This window comes from Corythoichthys intestinalis, chromosome 11 (genome assembly GCF_030265065.1).
Source record: "Corythoichthys intestinalis isolate RoL2023-P3 chromosome 11, ASM3026506v1, whole genome shotgun sequence".
Classification (NCBI taxonomy): domain Eukaryota; kingdom Metazoa; phylum Chordata; class Actinopteri; order Syngnathiformes; family Syngnathidae; genus Corythoichthys; species Corythoichthys intestinalis.
In genome coordinates, this window is record NC_080405.1 from 44,981,456 (window position 1) to 45,003,984 (window position 22,529).

Consider the following 22,529-nt stretch of genomic DNA (forward strand, 5'->3'; position numbering starts at 1 on the left):
GACATGCTCGAAATACGACGACAATGGCAGCACCGCAGACGAATGCACGGCGGATTTTCTTGTGTGACAAATCAACACAGGTTTCAGAAAAGGTTGGTACAGGTGGTGAAACAAGGAAAAAGTTGACGCTTACCTTCTAAATGAAGATGCAAATGACAGAAAAATATGAGCGTAGGGTGGGCATCCGTGAAATGGCTCAACAATACATCTCCACGGTCCTCCTCCGACCATCGTTCGCCAGTCTTTATAAGTTAAGCTGACAATTCTTATTGTGGTAACATCTCCAGAGAAATCGCCAGCTTCGCCACGTTTTCATCATTTCTTTCACAACTTATTCAACACAAAACGCCTGCTGTCTGCCGCAATTGACGATGTTCTCAAGAAAGCATTGAAAGCGAAAGTAAACTTTCACCCGCTCCCCTCCCTCTTTGTCACGTCAGCGCCGCGGTGCCTTCAGGTACAGAAAAAAACGTCCGCCTTATTAGAACCCGTTTCGTTACACTATTACAGGAATTATTATTATTATTATATTATTAATCCGATTTTTATTTATTATTTATTTGTTTTGCTATATGTAATTGCCATTTGTAATAGTACCAGCAGTATTTTTTAAGGATTTAGTGCAGGTTTTTGGGCTGTGGAACGAATTAATGGAATTATAATGTATTCCTATGGGAAAATCCTGCTCGACATACGACCATTTCGACTTACAAACAAGCTCCTGGAACGGATTAATTTCGTATGTAGAGGTACCACTGTATTTATTTATAGTGCTGCAATGATTAATCGATTAACTCGAGTATTCGATTACAAAAAATATTCGAATTAAATTTTGTTGCTTCGAGTATTCGTTTAATTAAAGCAGCAGTTTAATGGTTTATTTTGAAAGTGTCTGCAATTAGTTTTATTGATGAGGGTGGATACACTGCCCTCTGGTCTGCCTCTTTTCACACAGCTGAATCCAACTGCTCCCTGTTAAGACCAACGTAAGCTAAGTTTTTGTGTGAGGTAATGTTTTTTCATGCATTCTTAATTAAGTTTATAGGTATATTTAGCCGTTTTTTGTGGGAATATGTGTCTGAAATATTTGTTAAGAGCATTGTTAAAAAAAAAAAAAAAAAAAGTAGCATTTAAGCTAGTGCACTTTTTCTGTCAGTTAGCCAGTTGTTCTTTTGTTGTACATAGATCCTCATTAAAAAAAAAAAAAAAAAAAAATATATATATATATATATATATATATATATATTATACCGTTTGAGGCTCAGCACAGGTATTTTAATTTTTCATGTTCCTTATCCGATTACTCGATTATTCGAACTAAGTAGTCCATCGATTACTCGACTACTAAAATATTAGATAGCTGCAGCCCTAATTTTTTAGTTTATCATTTTTTTCCCTTTTTCAATTCTAGCATGTTTCTTGCCTTCTTTATAATAGCTGTAAATTTTGGAATACACATTGTACATCTAACCAGTCTGGGGATGGCGTCACTGCGCTCTCCATCTCAGGTTCACCACACACATTCCGTCACCATGGAAGTCAAGCACGCCGACTGCTGAGCTATAAATGTCCAGGCTACGTGCTCTTTTAAAGGCCCGAAATTGGTAGTGAGGTTTTCTGACATGCACAGGCCTGGCTAGCTTCTGTAACATACATAACTAGCAAAATGCTTCCGATTAATCTTAATAATCGAATATAATACTGTGTTGTTTGCATTGAAATAAGACTGAAAATATGCGAGTTGTCTTAGACATTATACCCATTCACAACGCTAGATGGCGCCAGATATCATTGAAGTGAATGCTGAGCTTGAGGAGTAATGTTCTGTCATGACAGAGCTCAACTACTCTCAAGTTTAACCAGTTTGCATTATTTTAATGCATTGTTTTTCCGTTTTCAGATTTGTTTCAAGACTACAGTTAGTTAGACCTCACTTTGATGGTTAATGCAGCCATTGCAATTTTGTTGTTTTATCACAATAGATTGGTTTATTTATATTTCAAAAACCAGAAGCCATTCATTTACAAATGTGATTGCACTTTAGTTTACATATTTAAATGTTCAGATATTAAGATTTGAATGAGGCAAAATAAAATGCTTTTTGTCCCAAATATATTGTTATAATCATTTGTTTCAGATGTGCTGTAATTATTTTCTATATAAAAAATAATTTGGTGTTCAAAAAGTCTTTTTTTCAAACTTGAGTCTTGAAAAAGAGGGGGTCGTCTTATAATCAGGGCCTTCTTATATGTGGGTATACATTACTAATCATGCGATAACTAGGGCGTATGAAAACTAAAACTAGGGCGTACGAAAACTAAGGTTCCAAGGCATCAGTGTACTGTCACATATTAGGATTGTTTGGCCTTTTATTGTCATTTCCTTGAAGTATCATGTTTTTTTTTTTTTTTTTTTTTAATTGAAACGCAGATCCTGCAGAACCTTTAAAAGTGGTAACAGAAAACCCATCCAAGCCACATATTGCCTTTGCAAAATAATATAAAACAATGCAATTATTTCCAAATAACACTGTAGAAAGCATCTCAAACCTGAACCAAATGAGAATTGTTTGGCCCTGGATTGTTATTCGTTTATTTTCCATCCACATATGGAAACACTGTAAACACCACCGGCATTTGTATTTAAACAAATCAAATAATTGCGGGTGCAAGTGTGTCAAGAAACCCCTTTATGGCACACAAACACGTTATTTGCATGCTCATGTGCTGCTTTGACAACAAACAAAAAGTGAGCATGCAGCCCAGAATAAACAGCGCTAATCCGTTACACCATCGCCCATCTCGACCTTGGACATAGGCGTCAACATCACAAGCTGGTGTATTTACACGATTTGCATGACAACGATATCCTTCTTTCTGCAGAGGTGACATTAAAACGGTATCATGAGGAGATTTACTCCCAGACTGAGTCACATTTGTGTCACGCAACTAATGCTAACTGTGTGTGGTCATTTAGAAGATGTATGATACCACTGAGAATTGATTACTTACAGTGGATACATGAACTGCATTTGTGAGTGGTCTTTGTGCAGTTAAAAACACCACAGCATTGAGCATCAAGACCTTTTAATGCCAAGACCAAGATGGAGACCCAATCCAAGGTGAATAAAAAATTTAATCGAGTCGATTCCGAGACAGAACCAAGATCTTCAAAATGGGATCTTGAACAAAGGCCAGGTCTTAGGTTTACTTAAGCCTATTCGGAATTACCTCAGCACACACTTGGCACTTGGCTAGCCAGACACAATACTTTGTAGAAGCTGCTCAATGAATTCCTTGAACAAAAGAGGTGATTGAGGACAGCAAGAGAACGAAGCACGACAAAAAAGTGGAGAATATGAGGTACAGTGGGGCAAATAAGTATTTAGTCAACCACTAATTGTGCATGTTCTCCCACTTGAAAATATTAGAGAGACCTGTAATTGTCAACATGGGTAAACCTCAAACATGAGAGACAGAATGTGGAAAAAAAACCCAGAAAATCACATTATTTTTAAAGAATTTATTTGGAAATCATGGTGGAAAATAAGTATTTGGTCAATAACAAAAGTTCATCTCAATACTTTGTTATGTACCCTTAATAATGGAGGCCAAACGTTTTCTGTAACTCTTCACAACCTTTTCACACACTGTTGGTGGTATTTTGGCCCATTCCTCCATGCAGATCTCCTCTAGAGCAGTGATGTTTTGGGGCTGTCGTTGGGCAACACGGACTTTCAACTCCCTCCACAGATTTTCTATGGGGTTGAGATCTGGGGACTGGCTAGGCCACTCCAGGACCGTGAAATGCTTCTTATGAAGCCACTCCTTTGTTGCCCTGGCTGTGTGTTTGGGATCATTGTCGTCCTGGTCCCTTTGCAGAAAACAGCCCCAAAGCATGATTTTTCCACCCCCATGCTCCACAGTGGGTATGGTGTTCTTCAGATGCAATTCAGTATTCTTTCTCCTCCAAACATGAGAACCTGTGTTTCTACCAAAAAGTTATATTTTGGTTTCACCTGACCGTAACACATTCTCCCAGTCCTCTTCTGGATCATTCAAATGCTCTCTAGCGAACCGCAGACTGGCCTGGACGTGTACTGGCTTCAGCAGGGGGACAAGTCTGGCAGTGCAGGATTTGAGTCCCTGGCGGCGCATTGTGTTACTAATAGTAGCCATTGTTACTGTGGTCCCAGCTCTCTGTAGGTCATTCACTAGGTCCCCCCGTGTGGTTCTGGGATTTTTGCTCACCGTTCTTGTTATCATTTTGACGCTACGGGGTGAGATCTTGCATGGAGCCCCAGATCGAGGGAGATTATCAGTGGTCTTGTATAGGGCTGCAGCTATCAATTATTTTAGTAGTCGATTAATCGATGAACTAGTTAGTTCGAATAATCAAGTAATCGGATAAGGAACATGAAAAATTAAAATACCTGAGCTGACCTTCAAACGGTATAATTTTTTTTTTTTTTTTAATGATCTATGTACAACAAAAGAACAATTGGCTAATTTACATAGCAAAGGACCGCTAGCTTAAAAGCTATAAAAAGCTAAAAGAAATTTTTTACAATGCTCTTGACAAAAGGTTCAAACACATATTCCCACAAACGGCTAAATATATCTATAAACAAAATTACAAATGCATTAAAAACATTAGCTCAAACAAAAACTTATGCTGGTCTTAACAGGGAGCAGTTGGATTCAGCCATGTGAAATGAGGCAGACCAGCGGGCAGTGTATCCACCCAAATCAATAAAACTAAATGCAAACACTTTCAAAATACTCTATTACAACGCCACTTTAATTAAACGAATACTCGAAGCAATAAAATTTAAATTGAATATTTTTTTTCTAATCGAATACTCGAGTTAATCAATTAATAGTTGCAGAACTAGTCTTGTATGTCTTCCATTTTCTAATAATTGCTCCCACAGTTGATTTCCTTACACCAAGCGTTTTACCTATTGCAGATTCAGTCTTCCCAGCCTGGTGCAGGTCTACAATTTTGTCTCTGGTGTCCTTCGACAGCTCTTTGGTCTTGGCAATAGTGGAGTTTGGAGTGTGACTGACTGAGATTGTGGACAGGTGTCTTTTATACGGATAATGAGTTAAAACAGGTGCCATTAATACAGGTAACGAGTGGAGCCTCGTTAGACCTCGTTAGAAGAAGTTAGACCTCCTCCAGAAATCTTGCTAGTTTGTAGGTGACCAAATACATATTTTCCACTTTAATTTGGAAATAAATTCTTTAAAAATCAAACAATGTGATTTTCTGTTGTTTTTTTTCTTCCACATTCTGTCTCTCATGGTTGAGGTTTACCTATGTTGACAATTACAGGCCTCTCAAATCTTTTCAAGTAGGAGAACCTGCAAAATTGGTGGTTGACTAAATACTTATTTGGCCCACTGTCTATTACTTCACATTCAAAGGCGAAAGCCTGTAATGGTAAACGACGCTTCTTAGGACGGGGTTAAAATACATAGGAGGAGACTAAGGGCCAACTGTAACTTAAGAGAACAAGGGTCTCCAGTTTCTACTTGTTAGGAAGGAAAAATCAGGTATAACCAAGAAGACAGAGGTTACGAAACATTTTTGTAGGGAAACAGATCAGCTAAGAGGAGTCTACGGGCCCCCATACCTCTGCAATAAACTAAAGAATGTGGAATATACCATTGTAAGGCACAGCGAGATGGTGAAATGACATGGTCTGGAAAAAATTAGATAGCAAGAACATGAAAAAAGGAGAATTGGTGTCCTGAAAATAGATCTCATTTGGTAGAAAAAGAATGCAAGCATTTTTAGCAAGTAGAATAATTCAATGCAACATTTAGCCCACAGTAACTACTGCATGATTTAGTGCGGTTCGATGAGAAGGGAGGCAGGGTAGCAAAGCAGCAACCGGATAAGCCATAAAGATGGCGGAGATATGCGAAAGGAGAGGAAATGGAGGGATTTGAACGTTCCTCCATTCTGTTCCCTCACTCCTTCTTGCTCGCTCTGTCTGTTTACAATTAGCATGCCGAGAATGAATCTTCCACGAATGACCGCTCAGCTGGCAGCCCCCCCGACTAGTCAGGAACAAGGGAGCTATTAGTGGAGGAGCTGAGGAAGGAAGGAAGCGGGGAAAGCCAAAAGAGAAGGCAGGCCAGCTCCGAGGCCCATGTAGAGGGGTCGGGAGTGGAGGGGAGGCGTGGGTGGTGGCGGGGGGATCAGAGGAGGGCTTAGCCGCACATCTCCCCGAGGCCATCACCACAAGGAGAAGGAAGAGGAGGAAGATAAAGGAGATTAGTTCAGGGATGTGGCCTGGAGGACAGTGTAGGATTTAGGCTTGGACCTCCCCACGGCCCTTTGACACCATAACACCCCCTCATCCAGCCAGGAGAGCCACACCCAGAGTCATTAGTTACTACAGGGATTCGTAAATTTTTTTTAGCAATAAATCATTATGTCGTATTACTTACAAGCACACAGATCAGCATAGGGACTGCTGAGCAAATATAACAGGAACAACAAACAAATTACTTCTCCCTAATGCATCAACATTTCCGTTCCTGGATCCTATCCATGGTGATGCTCTCCAAGGCAGAAGAATACAACTGTCCTCAGTTCCTGCTTGTTATTTTGGGGGGGTCGATTCTCTTCAGTTTTAACTCTAACAAGAGAAATGTATGCTTAATCGGATTTAAGTCAGGTGAATGACTAAGCCATTAAAGGTCTAGTTGCTTTCGCAGTAAGCTTTGGGTTATCGTCCATCTGCTCTGTGAAGATCCGTCCAATGAGTTCTCAAGTATTTGGCTGATTATGTAGATAAGATAGGATAAATGAAGAAAATCCACGTCCATTCGCATGCCCACCTGGCTATGCAAAAACTGAGCAGACAATTGTCCCCATTATTTTTGGTCCTTTACAAAGTTTTGAAGCACTTCACATTTCAGGAGCTGTCTCTTAACTTTTGATCATGGGCGAACAAACTTGTCCGTCTTATACCATTCACTTTATTTGAATATAAGTACCCTTAAATTAAAGTTGAGTAATAGCAAATCTTGTTTCATTTCACATCCATTCTGGTGGTTAATACTCTTGCTTTGTGCTTATTGGGAGCTGAAATTTGAGTTATTAGCGAGCTTCGGATCGGACACACACCTTAAAGGGAACCTCGGACTTAAAGATGTAGGCTCTAATAAGCCACAATTGTTCTCTTTCAAGGAAATATGTTATAAGATACACATATATTAGTGCCATTGATTTAAAAATCTATAATATTTAGTACATGTTTGGACTAGAGCTGACCCGAATACTCGAGCAACTCGAGTAACTCGAGTTTAAAAACTGATCCGAGTAATTTTATTCACCTCGAGTATTCGTTTATTTTGACAGCTCTAAGCATCACGTTTTGCTCGGACTACTTTTAATGCGGGACAACACGCTGATGTTACGTGCGTAGAGGACGAAGCAAAAAACACAACAACAAAACTTACTGCAGCAGACAGCCGCTACACACGACGCTGACGTTGCTAAATACTTGCCCGCACGATGCTAGTTGGTAGCAGGTAGCGTCTGATGCGTCTCATAGAGATCACATTTATGTTGAACTAGATGCAAAATGACAGACTCTGCCGCGTCTGGGCAGCGTTAGTAAACCGCCGCCATCTTAAAGTAGTAGAGCGCTAAGCGCTAATAAAGAGCGCTAAGCGCTAATAAATAAGATTAACGTTACTGTCACAAGCTCACGTAACGTTAGCCCTGCGGAGGGCTAGGTTTCTATTAATTATGACCACTGTTGATGCGTGGCTAACGTGTCTTACATACAGGCTTTAACATAACGGCGTTGTGGAGTGATGAGGGTGTAAAATAAAAACTCAATAATGCTAACTATCAATTTTAGCTCAGTAGTCATTGCTGGATAAAACACCAAGTAGCACTGGTCCCTAATGTGCTCCAATACAGCACATTACAATACAGTTTAGACTAACTTAAAACTCAACTAGAACTTAAAAATGGCTTGACACAAATAGAAATTCAACTGAAACACGTGGGAAAAAAATCCTAACTTTTAAGTGATGTGTGTTATCAAGCGTAACGGCATTTTTAGGTAAGATATATATAATTTTTTATTTATTTATTTATTTTTTATAAGATCTAAAAGTTTTTTGAGTGAAAGCAGTGAATTTGTCTTTTTTTTATTCTAGTTACATCTGAGATGCAATTGTTGGCTGTTTTCAACAATATACATCGAAAATAAAGACATTGATTGACTGAAAATGGTTCAAGATTAGATGAAATGTCTTGTTTTCTCATGTATATTTATAATTGCTCTTCACCTAAAAATATATTTGTTTTATCAGATTACTCGATTAATCGATAGAATTTTCAGTCGATTACTCGATTACTAAAATATTCGATAGCTGCAGCCCTAGTTTGGACCAATGAAGGTTGCCATGTTTTTCACGCGTAATGCACTCTGGGCATGATGACGCGGTTGGGCTGGACTGGGAGAATAGCTGTGCTAGCTAGCAAGCAAAGCTAGTATGATGACTGGCATTAATTTGGCACATTCTGCTGCTGGTCAGATTGCTTTGTTCTAGAGCTGTTGGACGAGTTCCTAACATCGTACCTGCATCCAACTCCAGCTCATCAGTAGTGTCTTAAACCGATCCTAGGCGGCTTGCCAAGATATTGACTTGCTGCCATTTGACAGTTTGTATATCTATTTGTTGCTAGGTGCATCATTTCCTTTTTTTTTTTTTTTTTTTTTTTGTTTGTTTGTCTGCCTCTCACCGCAGTTTTCCCTCAGGTTTATTGTTTTTCTTGATCCCGACCTACTGTCACAGACCCTTTTGGTTTCTCCCTTTTTGCTATCGCATGTTATTGTCCGCTTGCTGTCTGAAGGGAGCCGCGTTTTCTGATTCAGTGGTCAAGCCAGCTGCGCTTTCTTTTCAGTTGCATTTCATTTTAAGGTTTAGCCACAGAGACAAACAACACATGTGGGTTGCAATTGCTTTATAATGAAAATCATGACCCTATCGCCACATGGAAATATAGTCCTGTGGTTGACGCGCTCGTCTGTCGCACGGGAAACACTGGCTCGACTCCTGCTGAAGACCTTCATTTAATAGCTTTTGCTGCTCGTTTTGTGAAATATCGACAGTGCTGTCCTGCACATCACTTTTCCGATCAGGTTCAAATTGGGAGGGCAGAACCGATGTTTATGTAGCTAAACAGTGACACTGTGGTATCCCGGCAGCACCGCCCAGTGACATCACCACCGAGAGTGCATTGCATCGTCAACAACAATGGCGATCTACTGGTAAAAGTAACTTTACAAATGTCATTAAAACTAAAACATTAAGAGGGGTTTTAATGCCAAATGATTATAACCCATACTAGCATTTATCTTTTAAGAATTACATGTCTTTCTATCCGTGTACCCTTTAAAAAGCACACATACAAAACTAAGGTTGTTGCTATTACTTTACATACTGGACACTAGTCCCAATGTACTCTTATTCCATGCTCCTTTATTACATTATATAATACTTCATAAAATATAGCGTTATTTCTTTTCCCCAAAATTGCCGTAAATGACAGGAGATAACACACGCGAATCTAGAGCTGAGCACAAGCTCTAGCAAACAGCCCCCCTTTCACACGGCCATTCATCATTGTGAAAGAGGAAATGAAGTGAGGCTTCTGCCAAGAAGCAGCGGGAGGCCCTGAGAGGACTCAAAGACCTCCGCAGTGTTTCTGTCCCCCTTTGTTGTTGTTGTTGTTTTCTCTTCACCAGGGTCCCTAACTAACTAGCACAATAGGACATAGGAACTAGAAAAACATGGTATCACAGCACCACAACATCTATCCCATTGGGTGTGAACAAATATTTAGGTATAGAAACCATGAACTAGGTATTTAATACTGACTAGGATGATAATAATGATCATTTTAGTAAAGGAATGATACATGGCAGTGTCAGTAGTTGTTGAAGATATGTTGGATCCACCAAAACACAATCAATGGTATGCAATTGTAGAGGAAATTTAAATAGATATCATATGTAAACTTTAACTGGGAGTGGCAATAAACCGCTTGAACCAAGCACGTGGTCTATTGACTGAAAACCTTGAAAACTTAAGTTAGGTCACTCCTAAGACAAAGTACTGCCGAACGGCAGAGAATAGCCTGTTTGTTTGGTCGCTTCCAAATTGTGTAAGTGGATTTTTTTTATTTTTATTTGACAGAGGCGGAAAAGGAGACACAATGTAGAAACATTAGCCCCTCTTGTCAGCATACTCCCATTTCAAATCCCCCCCAAAGACCTAAAGCTTTTACACTTGTAAGCAGCCCTTAATGTGGCGTTGGGAAGCCCAGAGGAGAGAGACGAGCTTGGGGGCTTCGGCAGGGGATATTTGGAAGGTACAAAGAGGGTATTATTTGTTGGCCCCGCCAGCTGCTCCCCAGCCACCTTCTATTCTGTATGAGTGCATCCGGATGTGGGCAAAGATGGCTCCTTGTTTTTGAAGAGGCTGGATAAAGAGGTCAGGGCATATTGCTGTATAGTACTTTATACACTATACCAGCGATTCTAAAACTGACGTCTGGGAGCACTGACTTGGGAGTCCGCAAAACACTCTCCCAACCTTGTATACAACCCCTGGCAATAAGTATTGAATCACCAGTCTCGAACGAGCACTCTCTCAGACATTTTAACATGTATGAACAAACTACAAAAAACATTGTGGTGGTAAGTAAATGTTAATTTTATAGAGCAAGTGCAGGGAAATATATATGGAATCACTCCAACACAGATTCTTGACTCTTGACACCTTGTCCAATGCAGATTCTTGACTCTTGACAAGGTGATGATGCTGGAACATTTGTTTGGTGCTGTTCCAGTGAGATTTACAAAGATGACTGCCTGAAGAAGACATCAAAATTCCCTCAGTCCTTGATGATATGGGGATGCATGTCAGTCAAAGGCACTGGGGAGATGGCTGTGGTTAAGTCTTCAATAAATGCACAAGTTAACGTTGAAATTTTAGACAGCTTTCTTATCCATTCAATTGAAAATATGTTTGTCTTTTCCCAAGATGACAATGCATCATGCCACAGATCTTAAACTGTTAAAGCATTCCTTAGAGAAAGACTGATCCAGTCAATGTCATGGCCTGCAAATAGCCCAGATCTCAACCCTATTGAAAACCTGTGGTGGTAATTGAAAAAAAAATGGTCCACAGCAAGGCTCCGACCTGCAAGGATGATCTGGCAACTGCAATCAAAGAGAGTTGGCACCAAATTGATGAAGAATACTCATCAAGTCCATGCCTCAGAGACTGCAAGCTGTCATAAAAGCCAGAGGTGGTGCTACTAAATACTACAGATGTGTTTTTACTGTTATTTCTTTGTTTTTCATGATTCCATATTTTTTTCCTCAGAATGGAGTGAGTCCATTTATATTTCCCTGCACTTGCTCTATAAAATTACCATTTACTGACCACCACAATGTTTTTTATTCATTTCTTTTAGTGTTTCTGAATGCTAAAGAGTTGTACGAATTCATTATTATTTTTCAAGCTTTTTATCAGAGTTTGTTCTACATGATAAAATGTCTGAGCGAGTGCTCGTCCGAGACTGGTGATTCCATACTTTTTGCTTGGGGTTGTATAAAACTTCTGAAATGATTGTGGTATAATCTACTTAAATCTGACATCCCTCCACAAAAGATAAGTATTTTTTGTAGGTTTTTTTTTTTTTTTTCCCAGCAGCAAAGGCTATCTAACTCCAAGCTAACTAGGAATAAACATTCTTGGGGGGTTGGAAAGAAAACTGTCAGCTTTGGAGCATTATTGCAGGAGGAGAGCAGCCTTTCATGAGAATAAACGAGATTTCCTGAATGGAGAGCATTCCAAGGACGCCGGTGGTCTCGGCTTGCCAAGAGGCAAGACGACACATGCCGGAGGATCGTCTGCCAGGTAACACAAAGAGCTCTCATTTCCTCCTTTATAACACACACACGCACCTGTACACACACAGCAAAAACTAAATGTGGTGAACAGTTTACTTTTTGGGATCCCAAACCACTGCTTAAATGTCTTAAGCCTCTTTCACGAAGGAATCAGTGTTTGAGTTTTCATACTAACAACAAAGGTGGGCTATCGATATTACAGTTCTGCATGACAATCTCGTCATTGTCAGAAGATCAGAGTTGGGTAAAAAAACAGATCGGGTTTTAAACATGGATTTATCTTGAAGTATTTAACTGCCATTGACGATGATAGACATGCAATCTATTTTAACTGGTCAATCGCGGTCTATGGCTGTGGAATATTCACTAAATGCCAGCCTTTCCAGTTGAAATGGATTTGATGTCTTAATTCATTCACTGCCATTGAGAGTTAACGGCTCAAGGAACAAAATAATCAAAAAGTATAAGGATATTGTAACATATATATATATATATATACATATACAGGTAGTCCCGGTTTACGAACGAGTTCCATTCCTGCACTGGCAATGTAACCCAGATTTTCACGCAATCCGGAATTAACCCTTTAAATACCTCAAAACACCCAAATACCTTTTCACCAATCTGGTTTCTTACAAGTGTAATCAGTTGATTGCAATCAGGTGCTGCTTATGTTAGTAGAAACCTCATTGGTTGAACTGTTTGTGCTGGATCTGTTGGAACAAAAACCAGGACCCACTGTGGCCCTTTGTGGAGTCGGTTTGAGACCGCTGCTCTAAATTAAAAGAAAAACATAAATCATGCATTATCATTCTACTTTCCTTGCTAAGAAGTCAGCGCTAAGTCCTGGCTAGACAGCGAGCTGAGCTTCGAAATGACGATGTCAGACGTCAGTGTGGTTTGCTGACTTTATTCAGCTGCATGACATCTTGCAGAATGAAAACTAAAATAAAACTAAAGCAGTCTTATCTTCAATAACAGCAATTCCATTTGCGTTTAGAAGTAGCTGCTGATACAGTAAAAACAGACAATTAGCATGTAGCAGTTAGCATCTGCACATCATCAAAAACAATCACATAAACTCGCCCCAGGTACTCGACCACAATTGAAAACGCACAATAAACAGTAAAAAAGGGGTTATATACAGCAATGGCCTCTGGATGCTTCACAAGCAACAAATGTGCACGCAGGCTGTCACCTCTGCCACTCGGCTGCTCTGTGTGTACATGTGTGGAGTGGGCGGGCATGTCCATACATGTGTTCGCTTACTGTTCGACGCTTTCTGCACCAAAATAAAAGCATGTATCACAAAACAAAAGTAAACATTAAAAAATAAATAAATAAATAAAAATAAAAAAACGACTAGACACAGGCGTCGTACAGTCGAAATCACACAACCCTCAACAAAATTGTTTTCTGTTTCTTTGTTCCCATGTAACTTGCAATGATCCAAGGTTTTGAACAGGTGTGATATTGGTGTTTGGCCACAGTGTACACATCTGATGTTGCTCACAGTGGTCCTCAGTTTGCTCAGGGAGCTTGTGTGTCTGCTCAGACACATGAAAAATTAGACAGAACATTGTTGCTTAGTTGTGACATTTTTCAAATGAAAAAAAATATGACTTGGCTAAACAAAGGTCAGAAAACATAGATTGCAAATAACTTGCGTTTTTGCAGATTGCTGCGGTACCCGTGGGTACGTACACATACACACACACACCCACACACACTCGTGCGTAAATTGATCCTAATACAGCTATTGAAGTTTGATACTTGCCTGGGGATCCTCCATACTGAGAGACACACACACCTTCCCAGAGATCATCCGTATCGTATTACTTGTTCACAAACACGCACAGGTTTTTTTGGTTTGTCACTGCGCTGCACAACACACAGAGCACAGATGCTTGCAACTGAAATTAAGGACACTGTGTTCTGTTCGGAACGATGATGAAAAGTGTATTGATAGCCCATCTCGGACTTCGTGTTCCCGTTTTAATCCTTTCTGACCTGCCGCTAAAATCTGTCAATCTTGCCTTGTCGCAAGGATGATACGATAACGTTAGGAAGAGAAAGTGCAAGGTTTTGAGTTCTGCTGATTATACATTCAAGGCAGAGCTTTTCATCAAAACAAAATTCACAGAGCAACAGGCAGCGTATTCAGGCAGACGTTTCCCTGTTCAAGTGTGCATTCCTTTATGAAGTTGGCAATTAAGAGATGTATGCACGCATATGTTTAGCTCCGGGATATTTAACTTGGGTTTCACGCAAGACATTCCTTCAGTATATGATTGAGCTGACATGAAAATAAAGCCAGCAAGGATTTCACTAATTGCTATTCATTTCAACATTGTATGGTAGTGAGTGATTTCCAATCACTGAGTGGCAAAACAGTGACATAACAGTAGATTATCCAAATTCACTTACAGTGGGGCAAATAAGTATTTAGTCAACCGCCAATCGTGCAAGTTCTCCTACTTGAAAAGATTAGAATGGCCTGTAATTGTCAGCATGGGTAAACCTCAACCATGAGAGACAGAATGTGGAAAAAAAACAAAAAATCACATTGTTTGATTTTTAAAGAATTTATTTCCAAATTAGAGTGGAAAATAAGTATTTGGTCACCTAAAAACAAGCAAGATTTCTGGCTGTCAAAGAGGTCTAACTTCTAACGAGGTCTAACGAGGCTCCACTCGTTACCTGTATTAATGGCACCTGTTTTAAGTCATTATCGGTATAAAAGACACCTGTCCACAACCTCAGTCAGTCACGCTCCACTATGGCCACAACCACAGAGCAGTCGAAGGACACCAGAGACAAAATTGTAGACCTGCACCAGGCTGGGAAGACTGAATCTGCAAAAGGTAAAACACTTGGTGCAAAGAAATCAACTGTGGGAGCAATTATTAGAAAATGGAAGACATACAAGACAACTGATAATCTCCCTCGATCTGGGGCTCCATGCAAGATCTCACCCCGTGGTGTCAAAATGATAAGAACGGTGAGCAAAAATCCCAGAACCACACGTGGGGACCTAGTGAATGACCTACAGACAGCTGGGACCACACTAACAAAGGCTACTATCCGTAACACAATGCGCTGCCAGGGACTCAAATCCTGCACTGCCAGACGTGTCCCCCTGCTGAAGAAAGTACACGTCCAGGACCGTCTGCGGTTCGCTAGAGAGCATTTGGATGATCCAGAAGAGGACTGGGAGAATGTGTTATGGTCAGATGAAACCAAAATACAACTTTTTGGTAGAAACACGGATTCTCGTGTTTGGAGGAGAAAGAATACTGAATTGCATCCGAAGAACACCATACCCACTGTGAAGCATGGGGGTGGAAACATCATACTTTGGGGCTGTTTTTCTGCAAAGGGACCAGGACGACTGATCTTTGTAAAGGAAAGAATTAATGGGGCCATGTATCGAGAGATTTTGAGTGAAAATCTCCTTCCATCAGCAAGGGCATTGAAGATGAGACATGGCTGGGTCTTTCAGCATGACAATGATCCCAAACACACAGCTAGGGCAACAAAGGAGTGGCTTCGTAAGAAGCATTTTTCAAAGTCCTGGAGTGGCCGAGCCAGTCTCCAGATCTCAACCCCATAGAAAATCTGTGGGCGGAGTTGAAAGTCCGTGTTGCCCAACGACAGCCCCATAGCATCACTGCTCTAGAGGAAATCTGCATGGAGGAATGGGCCAAAATACCAGCAAAAGTGTGTGAAAGAAGAGTTACAGAAAACGTTTGGCCTCCGTTATTGCCAACAAAGGGTACATAACAAAGTATTGAGATGAATTTTTGGTATTGACCAAATACTTATTTTCCACCATGATTTGCAAATAAATTCTTTTTAAAAAATCAAACAATGTGATTTTCTGTTTTTTTTTCTCCACATTCTGTCTCTCATGATTGAGGTTTACCCATGTTGACAATTACAGGCCTCTCTAATATTTTCAAGTGGGAGAACTTGCACAATTAGTGGTTGACTAAATACTTATTTGCCTCACACTATTTGGTCTTCAGTGTATTTATTATCTATCAAATATACGCGATGTACAGTTGGTCGGGGATGGTGGAAAGCTGCTTGGCTTTGAAGATAAGCTTGGAAATAATTTCACTACTGCATAAACACCAGCAGATGGCAGCAACACACCCTTTTAGATATGAAATCAACATTTTGTGAATCCATATGATAGGTTTCTCAGAGAAATGGTGAATTTTTTTATGAAACTAACTCATTTTTGAATGCTTATCACCAAAACATGAAAAGCGGTAGAATGTTTTTCTCTTGTGGTGAAAGAAGAGTGTGCTTTCATTTGTTAAACTTTGTTTATATAGTTGCCCAATACAATCTGTGACTGATAACACAGTATTTACTGTAACTGTTCGCTGTATTATAATTATTTTTTTTTAATTTACCCTTACAGGCCACTCATTTAACTAATTTGCTGCCATTGACAGCATTTCACGTCCAATCGATTCTGACTGGGAGGGGCAAATGAACATCCGAGTCAAAATTAATTGGACGTCTAGAGCCGTCAATGGCACTGAGAGATGAGGATTCAACAGCCAGTCTTCCCACTTTAAATTGGATTTCTATCACCGTCAATGGCATGCTATGAGTTACAGTAATTAAAAAAAATAATTTAGAGTTTAAGCGAGGGACCATGACATGAGTTTAGTTAAGTTTTTATTCATGTTAATTTCATTAATCGTATTTTATATTTAAAATGTTACTACGACTAATTAACTATTAATTTATATATAAATAGACATTATATAAATATGAAAAATATAGCAATGATTCATAATAAACAAAATACAACACTAATTTCTCATAATTTTTTTTAAATGACCAAAAAAAAAAATCACTTGCCCTATAAAGGGTTAGAGGCATATGCAGAGCTTAAGGGGAGCCAGAAGACATAGCCCCCCCTGCCCGGTGGCCGAAAATGTCATTGCATGTAATTGACTTTCCTATAGATGAATTTAAAATTAAGACTTTAACAGTAAAATGCTGTATATAAACGTTGTAAAGAAATAACAAAAATGAAAAAAATAGAACAAAAAAAACATGTTTATAATGGGTCAAAATTATTTTTTTTGAACAGATCATGGGGCTTGCACTTAAGAGACTGTCATTTGCTTTGTTTATTCAAAACCACCTGATGACAGAAGATGCAAGAATAATATTCGTAATTTTTTCAAACCACAGCGTTCAAAACCGTTAACTACTGAGCAGAACCTACGATTGAAGATGTGGACCATGAAATGCTGGAGAGCACCGCTAAAATGTTGAGCGGAGTTTCAGTTTGCCCCACTAAAGACGTTAATTGTACAAAACAGTCACCACCGGGCATACCGTATTCAATAGATGACGATATTGGCCAAGCATAGCTTTCCGAAGCAGCCTAATTTAGAATTATCCTCAAAAACGACCCCCCACCCCCTGCTAACGTTCAACATATTATCATACATATTCATGGCTGGAATATTTAGTCAAAAAGGAAGCAGTGTTTACTTTTCCACTAGGCAAGACAGAAAAATGCGCGCGCTCACACACGCACGACCACACACATTTGGGATGCCTGTATGTACGAGCATGGGCTAAGCTACTATCCGAGCATATATCCTGTAAGTTAATTTTATTGCTGACACTGCATTTCGGGGTTATCAACATGTTTTGCCCCCCCGCCACAAATGTCAAACTCCGCCTATGGTTAGAGGTCTTAAGTGTTATTACACAAATATAGAAAAAAAAGCAACTTTCAAATTGCTGTCCACTGCAGTAACCACTGTCTCTGAAAGGGTTAATCACGATCTTATAATGAAATCATTAAGGCTTACTAAAAACACGTAAATAAAGAAATTAATACATTAAAAAAATAATAATTTAGGGGAGCTGGCACAGGTGTACCGTGAAATTTTACTTTGGCCACAAAGTTTGGAACTGCTGTTTTTTGTTTTGAAGGTTAACCCACTCAATGTCTGTGTAGAAGGTCACACAAGTTTTTCCCTGGCCTCAAGGTGGGCGACACCGCTGATTAAGACGCGGGATGCAAACCCGCGTAGCGGCAATCATTGACGTGTGCTTTGAATGCAAAGCAGGAAGTCAAAGCTTCACTTTGCCAATTTTAGCGTATTTACCAAGCTGCCCGCTAATTACACGGCGGTGCAATTGGAGCGTGATTGCAATTAGCCAACGTCCACACCGCTTCAGCAGGGAAAAATACTGGCAGATGTCCGGGCTGCTTAGGATGAATGTGCACCTTTATCGACGTGGGGCGCTTGTTTGAAAGTCCCGACAGAACGTGGCCACCGCGATATGTAACTGAGGGCCTTACACTTGACATCAGGGGTGAAAGTGGCTAGAATTTCTTGCAGGAACTCCCTGACGTGAAGGTTGCCACGGAGCCAGAAATTTTACTTATATATTTATTTATTTATGGGGGGGGGGGGGGGGGGTGTAAAACCTCCTAAAATGACTGAAATGCAAAGAAAACTGTTTTGGCACATTTATTTCTATAACACATACAAAAACTGATTTTGATTCAAAATTGTATTTTTTCAATGATTTGCAAAATTAAAAGTTAACAAAAACAACAATAACCCCAAGCTCCATATCCTAATTTTTATTTTCCCTCGTTTCCTCACATACTAAATGCCAAATCTCAATTTTAACTACTTGAGAACATATGATGCATATTAAAATTGAAGTCAATGTAAACACTTTTGCTTTCTTTTTATTTTATTTTTTTTAAATAATAAAGATATAAGTAACATACATTCAGAAAAATACAAATGACTTATATTATGCAGAGTGAAATGGAATATATTTTGAAGATCGCGCATTGACTTTTTTAAATCATAATGAAATGAATAAGTAGCCTAACATAAATGAACAAATATAAGTCCAAAGTGCACATTGACAGCCAAGATGTTCTGAACCTCCCCATAAGAGCAAATAACACTAAATATGATAAATAAGCCTCCTCAACTCTTTCCTTGCTCTTAAAATTTGATCCATTTTCTGTTGCATTGCCCTTTTTTTGTCGCATCAATTCAACAAACTTTTTTCTGTTTTGTTGCTATTCCAGAAAACATGCACATTTGAACCAATCAGAGCTAACTATCTCTGCTGATCACATGTCAGTATGTCAACCAATTGCCGCGTGCATTCGCGCATTGACGTGACTCATCATCGTCAGACTCAGGTAACTGCAGCAGCTAGGGAAACCTCCATGCCTTCCGTGAAATAAAATAAATAATAAATATCGGTGGAAACGGATTACGCAACACAAGCACTTCATTATGCTTGTTGTTAACACTTGGGTATGTAAATCTGATGTTGGTAGATTTTTTTATTCTTGGAGTTGAAATGCATGTGTGGCAGTTTAGCATTTTTTTTTTTTTTTACATAACGTTTTGACAGTTCCCGTCATATTTTTGGAATCAAAGCACCATGTACCGGAACAGCATTCCGGCCCTGAATCTCATACCGGAACTGCGTTCCTGACCTGAATCTTATACAGGAACTGCGTTCCTGACCGTTTTGGCCCACTTTCACCCCTGCTTGACATCAAGGGAATGAATACGAGAAGGGGGGAAAAAAATCAATATGATCCAGGAGATACAAAAGACAAACCTGATTTGAATTTAGACATTCAGAATCCCAACAGTTGGCACGTTCATTCATTCATTCATTTTCCATGCCGCTTTTCCTCACGTGTACAAACAAAACTCATAAAGGCAAGTTTGCAGTTTTTCCACTCAAAGGAAAAATTTAGAAACCTGCACTTAAATCAATTCAATGATTCATGAATTCTTATCCTTGTAAAGATAACTTTTTTTTTTCTTCCAAAAACATTCCCTATTGGAGTCTATAAATTAGACTTATAAGGTGCTCCTTGGAAAAAAAAAAACATTTGAGCTTTTGAAGACGTGCAGTATTGGACAGGGTGTATGCAATGTATTGTATGCAAGTTGCAGGTCATGTTTGGCGCCCTCTTCTGTGTGGAAACGACCCCGCGGTGCTTTTGTGTGAGATGTTTAAAGTACACTTCATCATTAGGATACCTTTATACAAGGGTGAGGTTTGGTCTCAACATTTGTAGGGACGATATATCAGCATAACCTACATGTCCACTTTTTGCTGGGGGCGGGACATTAATATGACCAAACAGATTGGGTGAACGGGGGTCAGGGCTACATTTCTCATGAATATGAACCTTATTAATTGATAGGCTAAATTATCAATGCAAAATAAATCTGTATTGACATATACTTTAATGTGTATTGGTTCAAGTGATAAACCGTTCGATTCAGACCTTTGTTTTCAAAAACTACTAAAAAACTTCCAGAAAACGTATGGATTTTATTAGCAAATTTAAATTGCAACATTTGAACATAAATTATATTAACAAACATGTGTTAATCAATCCCTTAACTATCCAGGAATGCAAAAATAAACATTTGTCTTAAGACCACTCAACATTGTGTGTCTAAATAAAGAAATTCAATATAACTGGGAAAAAAAAATCGTAGTCATGGAGCAACAACAACAAAAAGTAAGTAATAAATGTCAACAGCTTCCTAGTTGTATTTTGCAGGTTAGCAAACTCACACAGTTTAATGTTAACTCCGTGGTCGGACTTTTAATAGCAAAATTAGTAGTGTGTTCCCCACCTCCACAACATTGATTTCTTTTTACATTACTTACAGTGGCTGCTACTGCTAGTGGTCGAAAAAAAAATTCAAAGGGGGCGGAGGAGGTGGCATGTTGTCGACATGTTACATTTTTGTGAGGGCTGTGAGTGTGTGTGTTGGGGGGTCAAGTCATTAGCCAATCAAACGTGCGTTTGAGGGAAAAACATGGACTGGCACATTTAACAAGTCAAAAGATGTAAATGTAAGTCTGAACATAATGCAAATCACTTAATAATGGTAGGGTCAATTCTAGGGGTGCGACAAAATATCGAAATGGTGATATATCGTGATACTTTGTATCCCAAAAGGTTATCGATATGCTCCTGCCAAGAATCGATATATCGTTTTAAAAAGGTGTCATTTCAAAAACAAAACAAAACAAAACAAAAAAAGAACCCACAAGTTACTACCAAAATCTTCAACCATAATAGTGTCTCAGGTAACTCTAAGGCTGCCATTGACAATGCTTGACGCCCAATCCATTTAGATTGGCAACGTTCGTTCATTCGAAATAGTGCTGCAGCTATCGATTATTTTAGTAGTCGATTAATCGATGAACTATTTAGTTCGAATAATCGGATAAGGAACATTAAAAATTAAAATATTTCAGCTGAGCCTCACACGGTGTATGTATACAAAAAAGAGAATCGATGTACAACAAAAGAACAATTGGCTAACTTACAGAGCAAAAGTCCGCGAGCTTAAATGCTATGAAATGTTGACGCTTTTTTACAATGCTCTTAACAAATGGCTCAGACACATATTCCCACACTAAATGGCTAAATATACCTTTAAACTAAATTCCGAATGCATTAAAAAAAAATCATTAGCTCAAACATTATGTTGGTCTTAACAGGGAGCAAATGGATTCAGCCATGTGAAATGAGGTCAACTAGAGCGCGGTGTATCCACCTGAATCAATAAAAATAAATGCAAACACTTTCAAAAGCATTGCAATGCCACTTTAATTAAACGAATACTCGAAGCAGCAAAATTTTATTTGAATCCTTTTTTCTAATCGAATACTCGAGTTAATCGATTAATCGTTGCAGCACTAATTCGAAACCAGAGCATTTGCAGTCATTCTGTCCGATTTTCGGGGCATTTACAGGTCACTTGCAGTTCATTTCCTGTTGAGTTTGAGTCACTGCCTATTCATTTGGGTGATTCCCAGGTCACTTCCTGTTCTGTAACTCAAAATACACAGGAAGTGACCCATAAAATACCCCAAAATCAACAGGAAGTAACTGAAAATCAACAGGCAAATGACCTTAAATGGCCCAAAATTACCTCATTGCCTGGTATTAGCTGCCACTGACGGCCATCGACGTTCAATCCGTTTGAAGTGGGAGGGATGGCAGCGAATGAACATTCGTTCATTCGCTGCCACCCTCCCAGTTCAAATGGATTGGACGTCTACATGTGATAAACTCACTCCAATTCACAGCAGAAGCTTGTTTTTCTGCTTATTAGTTGTTTGTAGAATATCCTAGAATGATTTCCTGACCAATGTATCGATAATCGTTGTATCGCCATATCGTCAGACCATCGTTATCCTGACCTTTGTATCGCAAATCGTATCGTATCGTGAGGTACCAAGAGGCTCCCACTCCTAGTTAATTCTATCCTTACAACATTTGGGAAGACATTCTAAATTACCTATATAACATAAAGTCATTATATAATGCAAATAAGGTTGCTTAAAAGTTGGTGGGGACAATTTGAGCGTCCTGAAAAGTTGGTAGTGTTATGTCCCTACCGTCCCTATGCAAACCCACGCCTTTGCCTTTATAAATGCCTTAAAATCCTAATTCTTTTAAAGTCAATAAACGATCTGAAGTATGGCTCACTATCAAGTA

General features: G+C 39.2%; 1 protein-coding gene across 3 annotated transcripts in view; it reads right to left on the minus strand.

Annotated features, from left to right (window-relative positions):
* afg2a (AFG2 AAA ATPase homolog A) overlaps positions 1-22,529 on the minus strand; it is a 247,741-nt gene that overhangs the window by 128,752 nt on the left and 96,460 nt on the right. The window contains exon 16 of one of the 3 annotated variants that reach the window (XM_057849915.1): positions 12,559-13,241. The exons of 1 other annotated variant lie outside the window; for it this stretch is intronic. In XM_057849915.1, coding sequence (XP_057705898.1) covers positions 13,125-13,241 — 117 coding nt within the window. In that variant the 3' untranslated portion in view covers positions 12,559-13,124. Of the gene's footprint in view, positions 1-12,558; positions 13,242-13,264; positions 13,507-22,529 lie in introns of those variants that run through there. One more of the 3 variants, XM_057849914.1, reaches the window with a different exon arrangement.